This window comes from Phyllostomus discolor, chromosome 2 (assembly GCF_004126475.2).
Source record: "Phyllostomus discolor isolate MPI-MPIP mPhyDis1 chromosome 2, mPhyDis1.pri.v3, whole genome shotgun sequence".
Classification (NCBI taxonomy): Eukaryota; Metazoa; Chordata; class Mammalia; order Chiroptera; family Phyllostomidae; genus Phyllostomus; species Phyllostomus discolor.
Genome location: NC_040904.2, coordinates 168,533,886 through 168,552,084, shown reverse-complemented (window position 1 = coordinate 168,552,084; position 18,199 = coordinate 168,533,886). Strand labels below are relative to the sequence as shown.

General features: G+C 40.7%; 1 protein-coding gene across 4 annotated transcripts in view; it reads left to right on the top strand.

The window, feature by feature from the left end:
- The window catches only part of PCED1B (PC-esterase domain containing 1B), a 91,115-nt gene that overhangs the window by 50,804 nt on the left and 22,112 nt on the right, over nucleotides 1-18,199 (top strand). Inside the window, exon 2 of one of the 4 annotated variants that reach the window (XM_036019131.1) lies at nucleotides 13,589-13,757. In XM_036019131.1, the coding sequence (XP_035875024.1) occupies nucleotides 13,750-13,757 (8 nt within the window). In that variant the 5' untranslated portion in view covers nucleotides 13,589-13,749. Of the gene's footprint in view, nucleotides 1-13,379; nucleotides 13,758-18,199 lie in introns of those variants that run through there. The other 3 variants (XM_036019130.1, XM_036019133.1, XM_036019132.1) reach the window with 3 other exon arrangements.

Here is an 18,199-nt window from a genome sequence, read left to right as displayed (position 1 = left end):
ACCTTTTTTACATGCAGCCACCCAATCCTGAGTCTGGGATACAGGATCTATCTGTTCACACAGACCTATGTTCTTTTTAAGCAACAGTAATATTAACTAATGTTTTTTACCATCGATGTGACAGGCACAGCACTCTGCTTTGCTTTACGCCTATTATCCTAATTCATCTTCACAACAAACACGTAAGGTAGCTACTTATTGTGTGCCCATTTACAAACGATGAAGCTGAGACCGAATTCAAGAAACATTTACCAAGAGCATACAGCCGACTTCAAAGCCCTGAGCTGTCTGTTTGCAGATTCCCTTCACCCCTTTATTTTCTGACAGCTTCACAATACCATACATGTAATTAAATCAATCCACAGAGACACAATTTTTGCTTAAAATCCTCAGGTGTCTCCTAATTCTGTACCCCAGTATCATCTCCAGCAAACCTGCTGGATCTCAGAGGATCACCACCCCCAAATCCTCACCTTGATCTCCCCCAAGCAAACATTAGCATATTCACAGCCCACTGCACTCACCTTACTGTCATCTTATGTAAACTGAAAGAAGCCATATTTCCACTACAGTGGAGTGGTGGGGGCGGGGGAGAAATTTTCACCACAAGCCTACAGCTCTTCACACAGACTTGAAAGTATTTGGCATCTGGTCTTTGCCCTAAAGCAGAGCAGAGGTTCTCAGCCTTGGTTGCATGTTAGGTCCTCCTGGGAGCTTTCAGACGCTGTGGATGCCTGGGCTCCCTCCCCCAGGGGAACTGAAGCAGAATCTCTGGGGTTGGAGCCTGGGTGGGTTCAGGTCTTTTGTTTTTGTACCAGCTGATTCTAATGAGACCCCCCCACCCCCACCCTGCCTGCCTTTCTCTGCCAATCCACATCCATTCCCATTTTCTGGCGCCGACTCAGACTCATGCTGATACTGTCTGGAGCATGTAGCAGGGTGCTTGCCAAAGAGATGATTGTTTTGTCTCCATACGTCCTCGTTAGCTCCTGCTCAACAGAACACCAATTTACTTGGTCTGCTCTGTGCATCCAGTCTATCCCATATCACTGTGGAATAACAACACATTGTTCTGGAATTATTGTTCTCTCTTTGCACATATATCTAGTTTTCTTAAATAAAATGGTAACTATCTCAATAATGGGGGCTATACTTTATGTTCTTTGCCTCTTTCCATAGTGCCAGCAAAGAGTTTTTAAACCACAGTTACAGTAAATAGTTGTTGATTACAAGTAGAATGTATTCTTTTTGCTTTCATTTTCCTTTGATATAAAAGTCCAGTTGGCTATGGAGAACAGGGCACTTGGAGGGCTGAAATAAGAGAAATATGTAGTCTGGAAAAAAAATACCCAAGTATGTCTAGTAAGCAAAAGTGAATTTATATCTACATATGGCAGACTAATTACCTGTCAAAATGGGCAATCCTTTTAGACGGGAGCTCATTCAAATTTTAAATGATTTTATTCAAAACTCTCCTTTGGGGAAAGTTGCTGGAGTCTCTGTGTTATACAAATCCAACACTCGCTTTAGACTTTCCAGTGGAAAAAAGTAGGATTGGCTAAGTCCAGAGCTCTGCTTTCACTTTGAGCATAAAATTGGCAGCCTAGATACTAGGCTAGGCTCTGCTACTTACTAGCTGTGACCTTAACATGCCATTGAATCCATCAGAACTCCATGACCCCAGAGTTCTCCACAGTAATAATGTTAGTAAAGAGAGCTAACATTGATGGAGTCCTTGCAGTGTACTGGGCACTGCGCTGAGGATTTTTCAGGCATTATTCTACTTAACCCTCACAGTCATTCCTTGAGATGGGTACTATCACTATCCCCAAGTGAGGAAACTGAGGATCACAGAGTTTAATTTATCAGAGATCCTAGGAGATCATTTTGGTGAAAATACATTCTTTCAAGCTTAGCTCAAATGCTCATTCCTCCCTCCCCACATCTTCAAGCAGAGAGCATGATTGGGCTCTTGTAATACTTCACACGCACTGGCATTTTAGCACTTCTCCCATTGCCATGTCTCCAGGAAGGGACCAGGCCGGGGCAGGTCTGGAATGTGTAGGTTCTTGACTTTGTGCAGGAGAAATTTCAAGGTATGAGTTCAAGTGATTTTGAAAGCACATTTATTAAAGCTTAAGACAGAGGAGGCAAGATCTCAGCAGCAGGCGTGGGCCTAGGTGGAACTGCCTTGGCCCTTTCAGAAAGAAAGTCACAGAGGCAGAAGAAGGGAGCCACACTGGGCTGTGCGGATTCAGGAAACAAGTTATAGAGGCAGAAGGAGGGTCCTTGGAGACAGGTTCAGGGGGTTAGCCTGGGAGGAGCTGCCACTGCCTGCTGCTCCACTGGTTGCAAGTCTGGTGGGGACCTTTAGCGCTTAGGAAAAAGAAAACAAAGATACAGGCCTAGGAAAGAGGGGGGAGCTTCATCCATGCTCAAAGGAGAGCACACACTGGCATCCTTTGTCTTAAGGGTTTTTATCTGTTTTCTAAAGGTGGAGTTTTAGGGGAGGTCTCAAGGGAGGGTCTCAGCAGAATATTCAACAGCTTTCCAGCTGTGTCCTTTGATATGCTGTTGCTTCAAAATGAGCATATAGGGGAGCTTGGGGTTGTTCTCTGGTCAGCTTCATTTTTATCTTGGATTTGCCTGGCTCCAATTGTTGTTATTTTTAATTTATTCCCCTGACTTCATTCATTCTGGGGTTTGGCTGGCACTAATGGCACCAGCGGGGTCTCTGTTATCTATCTCCCTGACTAGGGTGATTTAAACTACTCACTCTCTGATTGGGCAGGAGAAGTGTAAACCATGTGCTCCTGAATATCCTTGGTGAGGGAAGATAAGATCTTGCAATTTATTAGCTGGCCATTAATTGCTCAGGTGTCTGTTTAACTATCTGTCTCAGTTTTCCCCATTCCACTTGTCAAGGAATTTCCTTGCTTCTTACTAACTGGCCTCAATAGTGTGTTAAATGTTTTTGCATGTCTCTTCTAGCACACTGAATGCACTTTGAATTCCGGGCTTGGTAATTTGTAGACACTGAATATATGTGCCAAGTTAGTGGTCTCTCCTGTTGTCCTCACAACAACTTTGTCAGCAGAACAACTCTTTATTTTACAAATAAAGTCTCAGAGAAGTTAAGTGGCTCAAACTCACGCAGGAAGTAAAAAGTGGAGTCAGGTTTAGATCCTAGCATTAAACTGCCCCCCACTCTATGCTGGCATCACTCTCCACTTAATTGTCCAAACCAATCTGAAAACCAGCGTTAAATGAACTAAGCAAGGAGGCCGTTAGACTGAAGAGACTCTAATGCTGTGCTGCCCTACTGGAGAAAACCAAAACCTAAGGCTGCAAACGTCTGAAGGTTGTGAAATCAAAATGGTGAGAACAACCAATCACAAGCAGCCAACTGAGCTTTAAGCTATAGCCAATCAATAACATCCTTGCTCTGCTTCTCTTTTCTCTATAAATAGCCTCTCCCGGAGCCTGTCTTGGTGGAGTACTCCTAACCACTTCTGGTTTGGCACTGCCCCATTCAAATTGATTTTTGCTCAAGTAAGCTCAAAATTTTTAATATGTGTCAATTTACATATTAGCACCAGGGACCCATTATCTGCACTATTTCCTTGCTCGTGGCTGTTGCCTACTACCCCACTGCGTTCTAGTCATTGTTCCGCCAGCACCTTGTCCCCATTCCCTGGGCCACCACCGTAATTCAGATTACCCCATCTTCACTCACCCGGATTACTGCAATAGATAAGGCAAAAGATTTGGAATTTTGGCTGACTTGAAAACAAAAAGATTAAAAATTATGGATGATGTAAAGTGCAGCATAGGAAAAGGAGTAGCTAAAGAACTTATATGCATGACCCGTGGACATGAACAGTGGTGTGGGGATTGTCTGAGGGAGTGGGGGTGCTGGGTGGAGGGGGGTAAGGGGGGAAATCAGGACAGCTGAAATAGCATAATTGATAAAATATAATTAAAAAGAATTATCAGTGACCATTATAAACAACAAACATTTCTTACTGTTTCCCTTAGAGACAAAGACATGCTTCTATGCACCCAGCCCTGAGGAGCTTAAGTCAGGGTTCACTGGGAAGTTAGAATTGTATTTTCACCCTGTGGTAATGAATTTCTGCGTGAGGATCAGCACACCACTACAGTCCTAATAGTCATATGAGGCAACAAGATAGTCTCTAGGAGTCAAAACTCGTTTGCTGGTTGCACTTCACCAGATTATTTCAGAGTCTGCCATTTCGGACCCAATTTTGATACTGCATTTGTTTTCCTGAGTTGTTGTTTTTAATCCATTTCATTGCTCCATTTCTCCAGGGTGGGGCCTTTGCCTTGCTCCTGCCCTCACTAACCTGCATTCCTGATTTCTTGCCTACCCACCTTGACGTTAAATAAACATCACATGCTTTTGATGCTTTTTGCCGTGTGCTCTGCCACCTGGAGGGACACTGGGTCGCGTCCTGTTAAGACTTCCCTGCAGTGCTGGCTGCTTGCCCTTTGCTGCCAGCACCCCTCAGATCACTTCCTCCCACGCTCCTGAAACAGAGGTCTCCCCACTGCCTGCCTCGTCTCAGGGGTGGGTCTCTTTACAAGTACTGGAACTAGTTTAGACCCATACATGTCCCTTTGATATCCACCTCTTGCGAACACAAGAGAAGCTTCTTCAGAGGAAAGGAAGTCAGTCATTTTTGGCAGACTGCTCGGACTGTTTCAACAATGACGCTTCTCCAAATATTAAGGTCTCTTGCTCTTCTGGGAGCCATGGAACAAAGTACTCTAGTTAATATTCTCAGATGACCTGCCAAGCAGAAAGGTCACACCGGTGGGAGTTCCGTGTGCTATTTAAAGGACGGCCGTTCCTCAGAGGGGAAAGCAGCAGTGCACGGCCAGGGTTTAAATGAGGCAGGAGAAGGTATCATCTGTCAAACTTAGATAGTAAATGAAACTATTCCCTTCAAAAATGACACTGGCCATTTGTTCTGTATTGTAATTTCATTGAAAGTTATTGTCTTCATTATGAATTTGTGAATTATTTACTAGCATTATATATTTAACTCACTAAATGAAGAAATGTGTTCTTATAGGAGAGAAAAAGAAACCTGTTTTAGTCTTTTGGGATTAGTCTTTAGGAATATTTTTAAAGTTGGAGCTATGTCTCAAAAGAGACGATAAGGATTGTGAGGAAATGAAACAGCCCCTCTTCCATACTCTTGTTTACAACTCTATACCATCTAATAATTGATGACCACAAGTTTATTCCTATCCCTCTACCTGCCCTCTTTCCTCCTTTGATTGTCTTCCTCGCTTAGAGGTAGCAACTCCCAAAAACCACATGACAGTAGAGGGAGGAGGGGTGGGTGTTCCGTCACAGAAGATGTAGTTCCTGTATTCTGTTGCTGTGAGATCCGGAAACAAGAAGATTGCTCATACAGTCCCAGCACAGTTCAAGGTCAGATTCTGAGACAAGTTAGGAAGATCTTAGAAAATCATACCTGAGTCTGTCACTCTTATCTGTTCCAGTTTTTCCATCCTCCCCGTCTCCCCTTCCGTTCACTTTTTTTGTGTGTGAAATTAAATATTCATTTTTTCACTTTATTATGTCCATGCAAATAGTACTTACAACCTAAGGTTGAGGGCACTATGATTATGCTTTTTTTTAAACTCCTGGCTTTTCCCCCTGCAAGTAATAATTGTGTTTTTAAAAAATTGCTGTGTTTCTGTATCTCTGCTATAATTCCACACCTTCTGATATTCTATCAGTCCAATTTTCCACAAGATTAGTCAAACTACATAATATGTCTGTTCTGATTCCAAAATAAATGAAGTCTTTTAAATTTGCAAGGACTATGATATATAGCTCTATGTTTTGAAATTTGAAAATCTCAACATTTTCAAAGTGGTGTTTATGAACATTCTTTTTAAAAAATAGGAAAACCATAAAAACATATATATAAATGATACCATCTTCCAGTGGAAGTACATTACTAGGAAGAGCTTAGGGGCTAAGGCTCTGGCTTTAAAGTACCCAGCTTACTGAAACAAGGCTCTCACCTAGCTGTGCCTTAGTTTTCTCATACATAAAAAGGAGATAATTATACCTCCTACTACACAGAGTGTTTGATGTTTAATTTAGATAATATATGTAAATCAGTTTACATATAATGCCTGACACAGTATATAATCAGTAAATACTAGGTATTATGTAGTATAACAGCAAAGAAATTAACAATTTAAAAATACTGAAAGACTATCTAGAGCTTATGTATAAAAAACTTGTACATAAAATTAAGAGAAAAGTAACAAGCTGAGCCCTGGCTGGCGTAGCTCAGTGGATTGAGCGCGGGCTGGGAACTAAAGTGTCCCAGGTTCGATTCCCAGCCAGGGTACATTCATGGGTTGCAGGCCAGAACCCCCAGCAACCGCACATTGAATCTCTCTCTCTCTCTCTCTCTCTCTCCCCCCCCTTCCTCCCTTCCCTCTCTAAAAATAAATAAATAAATAAAATCTTTAAAAAAAGGATTAAAAAAACCCCATTTAAAAAAAAAAAGTAACAAGCTGAAATAAAACATTAGCAGCATGTATGATAGATCAAAGAGTTAACATACTTAATATATATTAAGCTTTCAATAAAATAGAAAAACAAGCAAAGTATGTAAATCAGCAGTTTAGAAAAGAAATAAAACTGGATAAATAGAAACATATCTGCACTTGCAACAAAAATTGTGTATTAAAATATGATAAAAAAAGAGAGAGAAGACACAAATTAGTAATATCAGAAATGAAAGAAGGGCCATCACTACTGATCCCATAAACCTTAAAAGAATCTTAAAGGCATATTATGAACAACTCCATGACTACAAAGATAAAAACTTAGATGAAATGGATCATTTCTTTGAAAGATGCAACCTACTAAAACTCATACTTAGGAGAAATAGACAATCTGAATAAGCCTATCTGTTTAAAAAATTGAATCAGTAATTAATAGTCTTCCAAAACAGAAAGCACCAATCCCAGAAGAAATGACACCAATTCCCTATAGTCTCTCCCAGAAATAGGAGCTGAGGGAGTACTTCCTGACTCAGGCTGTGAGTCCAGCACGCCTCCAGCAGCAGTCAGACAAACACATGAAAGAAAGGAAAGCTACAGACCCATGTCTTTTATGAACAGAGATGCAAAAATCCTTGGCAAAATATTAGCAAATCAAACCCAACAATGTATAAAAAGATTTACACACCATGATGAAGTGCAGTTTATTCCAGGTATATGAGACTAGTTCAATATTTGAAAATCAATAATGTAATTCATGTCATTAATAGGCAAAAGAAAAATAAGAATGTGATTATATCAATAAATGTAAAAAAAAGCATTTGAAAAAAATCCAATACTTATGCATGATTTTAAAAAAAATAAAAAAAACTCAGCAAACTAGGAATAGAGGGAAACTTCCTCAACTTGATAAAGAATATTCACAAAATACCTACACGTAACATCACATTTAATGGAAACCAGATGCTTTCTCCCTTAGATTAGGAACAATGTCCCCTCTCACCACTTGTTTTCAATATTGTACTAGAAGTTTTAATTCATGCAATAAGATTTTTTTTAAAGAAAATAAAAGACACACAGATCGAGAAGAAAGAAATACAACTGTCTTTGCTCACAAACATGATTATCTGTGTAGAAAATCCCAAAGAGTCAACAACAACAACAACAACAACAAAAACCCTGGAGCTCAGGAGGAATTAGTTGTACTTATTAGTTTTAAGATAGAGGTTAATATACTAAAGGAGTTGTTTTCCTATATACCAGCAACAAACAATTGGGATTTGAAATTTAAAACACAACACCATTTACATTAGCACCAACAAGAAAAAGGAAAAGAAATACTTAAGTATAAATCTAAAGAAATATGTGCAAGATGTATATGATGAAAACTACACAACTCTGAAGAAATAAAAAAGATCTAAATAAATGGAGAAGTATTCTATGTTCATGGATGAAAAGACTCAGTATTGTCAAAATATCAGTTCTACCAATCTAATCTACAGATTCAACTCAATCCTAATAAAAATCCCAGCAAGTTATTTGTGGCTATTGACAAATTGATACTAAAGTTGATATGGAGGGGCAAAATACCCAGAATAGCTAACATAATATTGAAGAAGAACAAATTTTGAAGGCTGAAAGTATCTGACTTTGATTCTTACCATGAAGTTGTAGTGATATGGTTCTGGTGAAAGAACAGACAAATTGATCAGTGGCACAAAGCAAAGAGCCCAGAAGTACAATGAACTGACCTTTGACTAGGGAGCAAAGGCAATTCAATGGAGAAATGACAGTCTTTTCAGCAAATGGTGCTGGAACAACTGTACATCCAAATTGAGAGAGAGAGAGAGGGAGGAAGAATGGAAGAAAACAGAGAAAGAAAGAGAATTGATCCAAATCTTGCACCTTTCACAAAAATTAACTCAAAATGGATCACAAACCTAAATGTAAAATGCAAAAACTATAAAACTCTTAGAAGAAAATTTAGGTGACCTTGTGTTTGGCAATGAGTTTTTAGATTCAACACCAAAGGCACAATCATGAAAGAAAAATTAGTAAGTGGGACTTCTACAAAAGATTTTGTTAAAAGAATGAGAAGACAGGCCACAGAGTAGGAGAAAATACTTATAAACCACACATCTAATTAAGAACTTACATGCAAAAAATGGGACAACTGTAATAGCATAATCAATAAGATGTATTTAAAAAAAAAACCTATGTCCAAAATATACAAAGAACTCTCAAAACTCAACAGGAAAACAAACCCAGTTGGGCAAAAACTCTAAACAGATGCCTTACCAGAGAAGGTACAGATAGATGGTAAATGAGCTTATGAAAAGATGCTCAACATCATATGTCACTAGGGAATTGCAAACTAAAACAGTAAAGACACACCTACTAGAATGGCCAAAATTGAAAGCAATGGCAACAGCAAGTGCTGCCAAGGGTGCAGAGCACCAGGAACTCTCATTCATTGCAAAATGGGACAGCCACTTCAGAAGACAATTTCGCAGTTCATTATGATGCTAAATTTAGCTTACCTTACAATCCAGCAATCATGCTCCCCAGTGAGTTGAAAATTATGACCACACAAAAACTTGCATTTGAATGCTCTATCTTCATTTCCAAAATGAGGAAGCAACCAAGATGTTCTTCGATAGGTGAATGCATAAACAACCTGTGGTACACCCACCTAATGAATAGTATTTAGTGACAAAATGAGCTATCTGTAAAGTAAATTAGGTTATGGAATAAGACTCAACTACAAAAGGCAGGTTGAGTTTAAAGTTCTTTATTAGGGTCTGCGTAGCCAGGCGAGGTTCACTGGTGCATTCAGAGAGGGCTGGGGAAGTCGCGCCCATTGGAGGAAAACAGGGAGCTTATGAAGCTGGGGAGAGTCGCTTGAGCAAGTCTGTGGGGGGTTTGTTTTGGCAGAAAAACAAGTAAAAATATCTGGATGATGTTTGGTCTTTCCTGTTATTGGGGTCAGCTTGTCCTTCTGGCTCATCTCAGTTCCTGGAAGCCGTTTACCCCTGCAGCTATTTTTTGCTGGCCATCTGTCAGCTGGGGTCCTTCATGCCCATCAGACCTAACACTATCAAGTCGTGAAAGGACATGGATGAACCTCATATGCATGTTGCTAAGTGAAAGAAGCCAGTCAGGAAAAGTTACATTCTGTATGATTCCAGCTAGGTATATGACATTCTGGAGAAAACAAACTACAGAGTTAATAAAAAGATCACAGGAGCCCTGGCCGGGTCGCTCAGTTGGTTACAGCATCATCGCAGCACACCAGGGTTGCAGGTTTGATTTCTGGTCAAGGTACACACACACACACACACACACACAGATCAGTGGTTGCCAAGTATTTTAGTGGAGAGAAGGATAAGGAGGTGCAACACAGGCTGTCTAGGGCAGTAAAACCCTTCTGTATGATGCTGTAATGGGTAGATGTGTGATGTAGTGACATGTGATGGTATGTGACTTCAAGAAATATGGTGCATACAAATATACCTTTTCCCAAGCCCATAAAATTTACAACACAGAGTGAACCCAAATGTAAACGAAGGACTTTAGTTAAAATAATATATCCATATTGGTTCATCAATTGTAACAAATGCACAACCTTAATGCAACATTTAATAATAGAGGAATCTTTAGGTGTGGGAGAGTATATATGGGAACTCTGTACTTTCTGCTCAATTTTCTCTGTAAACCTAAAACTGCTCTAAAAAGCAGCTTATTAATTAATATAGATTATATATTATTAAATATAATTATATAACATGTTTCACCTATGACATTTTAAAATTATTTTAAATAGTTTTTTAAAGATTTTATTTATTTATTTTTAGAGAGGGAAGGGAGGAAGAAAGAGAGAGAGAGAGAGAGAGAGAGAAACATCAATGTGCGGTTGCTGGGGGCCATAGCGTGCAACCCAGGCATGTGCCCTGACTGGGAATCGAACCTGCAATGTTTTGGTTCTCAGCCTGCGCTCAATCCACTGAGCCACACCAGCCAGGGCTTAAAATTATTTTTAATTGCAATATCCACTGTTGGTGAGGATGAAATCTATTCTCCACTCAAGGCTAGAGTTATGTTTTATAAAATTACATGTATATGTGTATAGATTAATTTGGGTGTATGTGTGAAGGGATCACCTACTTTAAAACCCCTAATTGTTTCTCAGTGCCCTCTGAAAACAGAAATCCATATCACTCTCGACTTGTAGAGCCAGAGCCATGCCTCGTCCATTGTAGGTATCAAATGAATATTTACCGAACTGATGCTGAATAACATGTAAAATACTGAATGCAGATGACTGTGAATGCACTGAAGTGTGCTGCCATCCAGCCACGCATACTTATCATCGCCCTCATAAGACCGTGCTCACAGGCGTTGCCAAGTGCCTTTCTGCTATCAGGATCCAACACGCCAATAGCGTCCCCTCACCACATTGGAGCAGCCACTCTAAGCCGTCTTCATCCACCTTGTTAGAGAGGGAGCGGGGGAAACTAATGATGACGCCAAACCAGCCAAGGGCACGGGAGATGTGGATGGAAAGGCACAGTTGTTTATTTAAATTCTATTTCCCCACTGTTCCTAAACACAAAATAGAGATTTGTTTGAAGTTATTTGGAAAACTTTTTAAAACTATAAATAGTATGATTTTTTAATACTGCCCTAACAGTATTTTATTATTATTATTCTTTAGCAAAGGAAACAAACACTGGTATTTTTAAGGCCATCCCTGAGCCACCCAGACCATCTAACTAAAAACGGGCCGTTGAGCTCTGCCCAATGGTGAAGAAATATCAAAAGCCATTAGATCAACTATAATATCAGCATATTGCTGCAACAAATATCCAATTATCTGTATTCACTTCGAGCACAATATAAAAACAACAACTAAAAGAAGCTTATGAAGCATGAAGGCTTTGAGAACCTGGTTGCAATGTGCTACAAAGAAATGAAAATTCATTAAGAGCTCTATACTTAACAGAAGAGTTAAAATTTACCACCACAGGGAATTGCTACTCAGTAGCACCATCTCCACTTCCATCCTTGGGTTGGTGAGACTAGGAGAAGTTGTGCCAGTATTTGCCTATCAAGAAAGACATGATGCTGTGCTGCAGAAACACATGTTTTCAGGCTATGCCAAAGTGGACATTGCCTGGGAAACTGGCTTCTGGTACAGCTGCAAGGAAAAATGTCCTGAGGCAAGGACAGTTTCATATGCTGTAGCTTATAATTGCCTGTCTTCTACTCACTGCCCTAATTTGATCAGATTCTGTGTGGTCTCTGATTCCACACAGTACTATGCTCTGTATTTATCCCCAGTCCTAGCTTGCTGCCTAGTTTCCTTAATCCACTACTGCACAGGTGGCAAACATAAGGCCCACAGGCCAAATCCGGCCCTCCACCTGGTTTTATCCAGCTCCACACCTGTTTTCTACCCGGTGGCAGCACTGAGGTCCCCGGCCCTAGTTAAGGAGCAGTTACATTTATACAGTCCTAAAATTTCATTCTGCCCTTGGAAGGCAACCGCGAGGCTGATGTGGCCCCCAGTGAAAATGAGTTTGACACCCCTGCTCTGCTGAGTACAAAACGGGAGAGGCAGGTCATCACCTGAAAAGTAAAAGTTCTGGTGGCTCTTGTTGGCTCTCCTCATTTGCCTGCCTCGTTGTCTGCAAATAAGCTTATTTCTATAGATGGGCCATAACAGTTCCTTCTAATTTAGCCGTAAATGCTCTATATTCAATGATTCTTCAGTATAAAAGAATCTGGATATCCTAGCTCAGTGTCCTCCCTAATCGTGTTATCTTCCTTGTAATCGAGGTCAGGTATAATTTATGCTATAATCATCAACTAATTTAGCCTATAGTTGTTTGTCTGTTTGTGTTGTTTTGTTTTTTAGTAAAAAAAAAAAAAAAGGAAAGGAAGAGAGGGAAGGAAGGAGGGAAAATAAAGGAAAAGAAACAAAACCACACTGAATAAATATTAACCATAATATTATTATCAGGAGTTGGCATGAGGCCTAAGGTTTTTTGCTGTACCTCCTCTCTCTTTGGCATTTCAGTCAGCCTACTGGAGACAAGGCAAAGTTCATTTCCATTTGTTCCTAGTTTTTGGAATTGTTTCAGTTTTTGTAATCTTTTTAAAATTTTATTTTATTGATTATGCTATTACAGTTGTACCAATTTTTCCATTTCGCCCCCTCCCAGCACCACCCCCCCCAACTCCCTTAGGCAATCCCAACACCATCGTTGATATCCATTCACATTTTTGTCACTCTCTCTTCACATGACTTTATTTTTTAAATCCTAGTGTTTTTTAAAGGACCTAGTGTATATGTTGAAAATAAAAGTGAAAAAATAGATCTTAGTGTGGTCCTGGGTGCTGCTCTGTATCCACCTTCCGCAGTGCACCCCCAAATGCCAGCACCTCCAGGTGATTAGATGATTTAGCTAGTGTTGGCTCCCCCCACAGGTAGATGGGATCTGAATAGGAGGGACTTGGACAGATTTATCCAAGAAAACTGGAACTGGAGCCCACTGCACTGCATTGGACTAAAACGTTGCAAGGGGCTTCAAATGGGATGTTAGCAAACAATTGCCAAAAATCTCACTTGGAGAAGGCATAGAAGGGATTACCCTGGTGGTTTCTAGCAGAGGGCTTTCCAGGCAAAATCTTTTCAGGTCCTAGGTGGTGCCCTGTGGTCAAAGCCTCAAAATAAAAGGCCTTTGGCCTGAAGGCGACAGACTGAGGGCTAAATTAGCTTAAGTCTTTGTTCCAAATATGTAAAAGAAATGATTGGTATAATAGCAATGTTGGTTTGAATAAGCATGTTGGATTGGTTGAGGTGAAGTGGGGGAGCTGGCAGCCTACACTCATTAGCTCCTGAAAGAGGAAGCCCTGAACCACCTCTACGGAGCAGTCTGAGGCCGCAGGGGCATGCCCGCCAGCTGGCAGAGGCTGCTGCCCCCACCCAGGCCGGCTGACGGAAGTGCTGTTTCTCCCCTGATAGGACAAGAATGACCCAGCCGATCGGCAAGAGGCCAAGAGGAGCTCCCAACTGCCTTCCCCTCCACTTAGCACGGGTGACATTGGGACATACCCACTGACCTCTCTTCCTTCCTCCTCTGGACGAGCCATGAAGGGACGTGACAATGAGGAAATCATCCTTATATGAACACGTAAGTATGCGTCCCTCGTCATCAGACACGACCGCAAGGTAAAGAACTCGCACCAGGCTGTGAGCTGGGTCCGGGTTCTGCCGGTCCACAATGCACCCCCTATTCTCGAGACATCCACTAAAAGAACTTATCCAGACAAAACATTTTTTTTCATTTAAAGAAATTATAAGCTCGCTCTTTAGTTTTCTTTAACAGATTAAGCCTGTGACAGGCATGATTTGTCAGCTTTTCTCTGCCTACTTCCTCCTGAAATTTAAGTCTGTGGTTAATCAAACTCTGCAAAAGACAGTTTCTCCTTCAGACTGTAGGCTAACATAAATCTATGAATATTACCCCCCCCCATTTTGTTGGGGTTTTTTTCCTGAAGAGTGTAAGCAATCAGAATAAAATTTTAAGGAAATAAGGTATAAGAAATTTTCCCAGGGTCTTGGTTCTGTGACTCCACCAAATGCCGAGGACTTCCGAGGCTGCTCTCGCTAGCCAGAACCTGAAACCAAAGCAGTGGCAAGTTGAGTGATGGACTTGGTGCTTTCCACTCAGTGCCAGCCTTTGTTCCCCAACACGCAATAACAAAACAGCCCGCTTGACTTTGCCACAATGTGTTCATTTCCGTTTACATCACTGTTCTCTATGTGGCACCACTGTAGGCATGGCAGTGGCGCCCGTGCAGGAGGCAGTGTGGTGCCGGGGTGGGGGACAGGCAGAGAGTGGGGGCAGGCTGACCTACGTGGGCTGAGCTGGACCTTAATGCTTCCTAGCTGACTGGCTTAAGCAAAACCTGACCGTCTAGAAGCTCTTTCCCCTATTTCATATTCCTCCTGGAGACAGTAATACCTACCCTGCAGCGGGGATTAAAAGGTAACGACTAACGGACATAAGAGGTCTGGAATATAAAGTAGACTCCCAATAGGTGATAACGATAATTATTGTTGATTTTGTAAAAAGAGTCAACACACTGAAAGTGCTCAGAATTGTACTCAGTATGTGTTCATTATGTTACTGTGATTCGAGGAAACCTAGATGCCTTGCCAAGTTGGGATCTTCAGGCCTCACTGGCATCACGTTATATGTTTGGTTAATATACCTGATTGAGAAAAGGCAGAATGTTTGGTATTTCCTGAAAGATTTTTTTTAAAGATCTTAATTATTTTTGAGAGAGGGGAAGAGAAGGAGAAAGAGTGGGAGAGAAACATCGATCGGTTGCCTCTCCCATGTGTCCCAACCATGCTCCCCAACCAGAGACGAGTCCTGAAGTCCAGGCATGTGCCTGGACGGGGAATTGAACCAGCGACCTTTCACTTTGTGGGACGACACTTAACCAACTGAGCCACACAGGTCAGGGATTTTGCAAGATTTTGGACACAATTTAACAAGTTAAGTTCACCCTATGAAAGGAAAGCAAAGCTAGATGATCAGCATGTTAGCATGAGCAGAGCTGTAGGTCAGAGAATGTGTGGAGGAAGAAAAGAACATAGGTGGGAAGATGAATCAGGAAGCCGCAGCAGGACTGCAGGTCTGCGCTGAGGTGGAGGCTGCACAGAGAGAAGCGGCCTGAGCAGAGAGTGTGTAGAGGACACATCGCCGTTTCCCTCTCTGTCTCCCTCCCTTCCTCCTTCTCTAAAAATAAGTAAATAAAAACATTTTTTAAATTTTTTCAAAAAGAAAATTATTACATTCATAATCCCACCATTAGCATTTCGGTTTTAACAAAACATAATATTACCACTGTTAGAATTAATTTATAATGTCACTTACAAGCATGCTTTTTTTTTTTGAAATATCCAGATTTTAAAAACTGACAATGTTGTGGATAGTGCTTTCATATATGACTAGTTAAGAAAAAAAAATAAGTCATTTTAAAGAGAAATTTGATTTAATTTTATATATTATTAAGAATATTTTTATTTTTGCCACTTAATCATTTTTTATTATTCAATTATAGTTGAAATACAGTGTTGTGTTAGTTTCAGGTACACAGCATACTGATAAAGCCCATACCCCTCTGACACCACACATAGTTACCAGAATGTCATTGACTACCGTATATTCCCCAGGCTGTCCTTTACATCCCTGTGACTTTTCCGTGACAACCACTTTGTGCTTCTTAATGCCTTCGCCTTTTTCTCCCATCATGCCAACATCCCTCCCATCTGTCAACTGTCAAAATGTTCTCTGTATCTGTGAGTCTGTTTCTGTTCTGCTTGTTAGTTTATTTTTTCTCAGATTCAATTGTTGGTAGATATGTATTTATTTTATTGGTAATATTTTTTGTCTTTTTCTCTTCTTTATTTCATGCAATACTGGATTGGTTGTGATGAACCCCTTCAGGTTTTCTTATCTGGGAAGCTCTTTATCCGTCCTTTGACTCTAACTGGTAGCTTTGCTGGGTAGAGTAATTTTGGTTGTAGTTCCTTGCTTTTCATCACTTTGAATATTTCTTACCACTCCCTTCTGGCCTGCAAAGTTTCTGTTAAAAAATCAGTTGACAGTTTTATGGGAGCTCCCTTGTACATAACTCACTGCTTATCTCTTGTTGCTCTTAAGATTCTTTCTTTGCCTTTATTTTAATTGTGATGTGTCTTGTTTAGGACTCTCTGTGTTTCCTGGACTTGTATTCACGTAAGGAAAGATTTTCATCATTATTTTTTCAAAAAGGTTTTCTTTTTTCTTCTTTTTAAATTTTAATTATATTTTATTGATTATGCTATTACAGTTGTCCTGATTTTTTTCCCCTTTGCCCCCCTCCACCAAGATACCCCACTCCTTCAGGCAATCCCCCCCACCATTGGTCATGTCAATGGGTCATGTATATAAGTTCTTTGGCTACTCTGTTTCCTACACTGTACTTTATATCCCCAACGCTATTCTGTAACTACCTATTTGTACCTCTTAATCCCCTCACCTATTCACCCATTCCCCCACAGCCCCTCCCATTTGGCAGCCATCAAAATGCTCTCCACATCCATGATTCTGTCTCTGTTCTTGTTGCTTAGTTTGATTTTTAGATTCAATTGTTGATAGATACATATTTATTGCCATTTTATTTTTCATAGTTTTGATCTTCTTCTTTTTCTTAAATAAGTCCCTTTAACATTTTGTATAGTCATGATTTGATGATAATGAACTCCATTAAGTTTTTTGGTCTGGGAAGCTCTTTATCTGCCCTTTGATTCCAAATGACAGCTTTGCTGGGTAGAGCAATCTTGGCTGTAGGTCCCTGCTTTTCATGACTCTGAATATTTCTTGCAGTCACTTCTAGCCTGCAAGATTTCTTTTGGGAAATCAGCTGACAGTCTTAGGGGAACTCCCCTGTAAGTAATGAACTTCTTTTCTCTTGCTGCTTTTAAAATTCTCTGTCTTTAACCTTTGGCATTTTAATGATGATGTGTTTTCACATGAGCCTCTTTGCATCCATCTTGTTTGGGACTCTGTGCTTCCTGGACTTGCATGTCTATTTCCTTCACCAAATTAGGGAAGTTTTCTTTCATTATTATTTCAAATAGATTTCCAATTTCTTGCTCTTTCTCTCCTCCTTGTGGTACCCTCTATGAGGCAAATGTTGGACCTCTTAAAGTTGTCCCAGAGGCTGTTTAAACTATCCTCATTTTTTTTTATTCTTTTTTCTTTATGCCTGAGTGGTTGTCTTTTACTTCTTTATGTTCCAAATCATTGATTTGGTTCTTGGTTTCATCCACTCTACTGTTGTTTCCCTGTAAATTGCTTTTTATCTCAATTAGTATATCTTTTGTTTCTGACTGGATCTTTCTTATGCTGCTGAGGTCCTCAGAGTTCCCTGAGCATCCTTATAACCAGTGTCCTGATCTCTGCATCTGATAGATTGCTTATCTCCATTTCATTTAGCTCTTTTTTGGAATTTTGATCTGTTTTTTTCATTTGGGCCATGTTTCTTTGTCTTATTTTGGCAGCCTCCCTGTGCTTGTTGCTATGTATTAGGTAGAGCTGCTTTGACTCTGTGTGTTGATAATGTGGCCTAATATAGTAGATGTCCTATAGAGTCCAGTGACACAGCCTCCCCTATCATCCAAGGTGGGTACTCGAGCTGTGCCTTTCGTGTGGGCTGAGTACACCCTCCTCATGTAGTTGAGCCTTCGTTGCTCTTGGCAGATCAATGGGAGGGATTTACCCAGTCCAGTCATCTGCAAAGATTGTCTGTGACCACAGAGCACCACCCTTTGCACTTCATGGAGGATCAACTGTACAGGGGCAAGACGGTGTTGCTCTGACATGGTCTATAGCTGCCCACTGGGTGCACAGGCTCTGGAGTTTCCTGGGTGGTTCAGGGCAAGGTCAGCCCCCACCTGTGTTTTGCCCGGGGCCACTCTGCCTGAGCTATAAAGCAAACTGAGATGGCTTCTACTTGTGCTGGGCTTGGAGATTCCCAGGGGAAGCCAAGCTGTGAATCTTAGCTGGCTGCTGCTTGC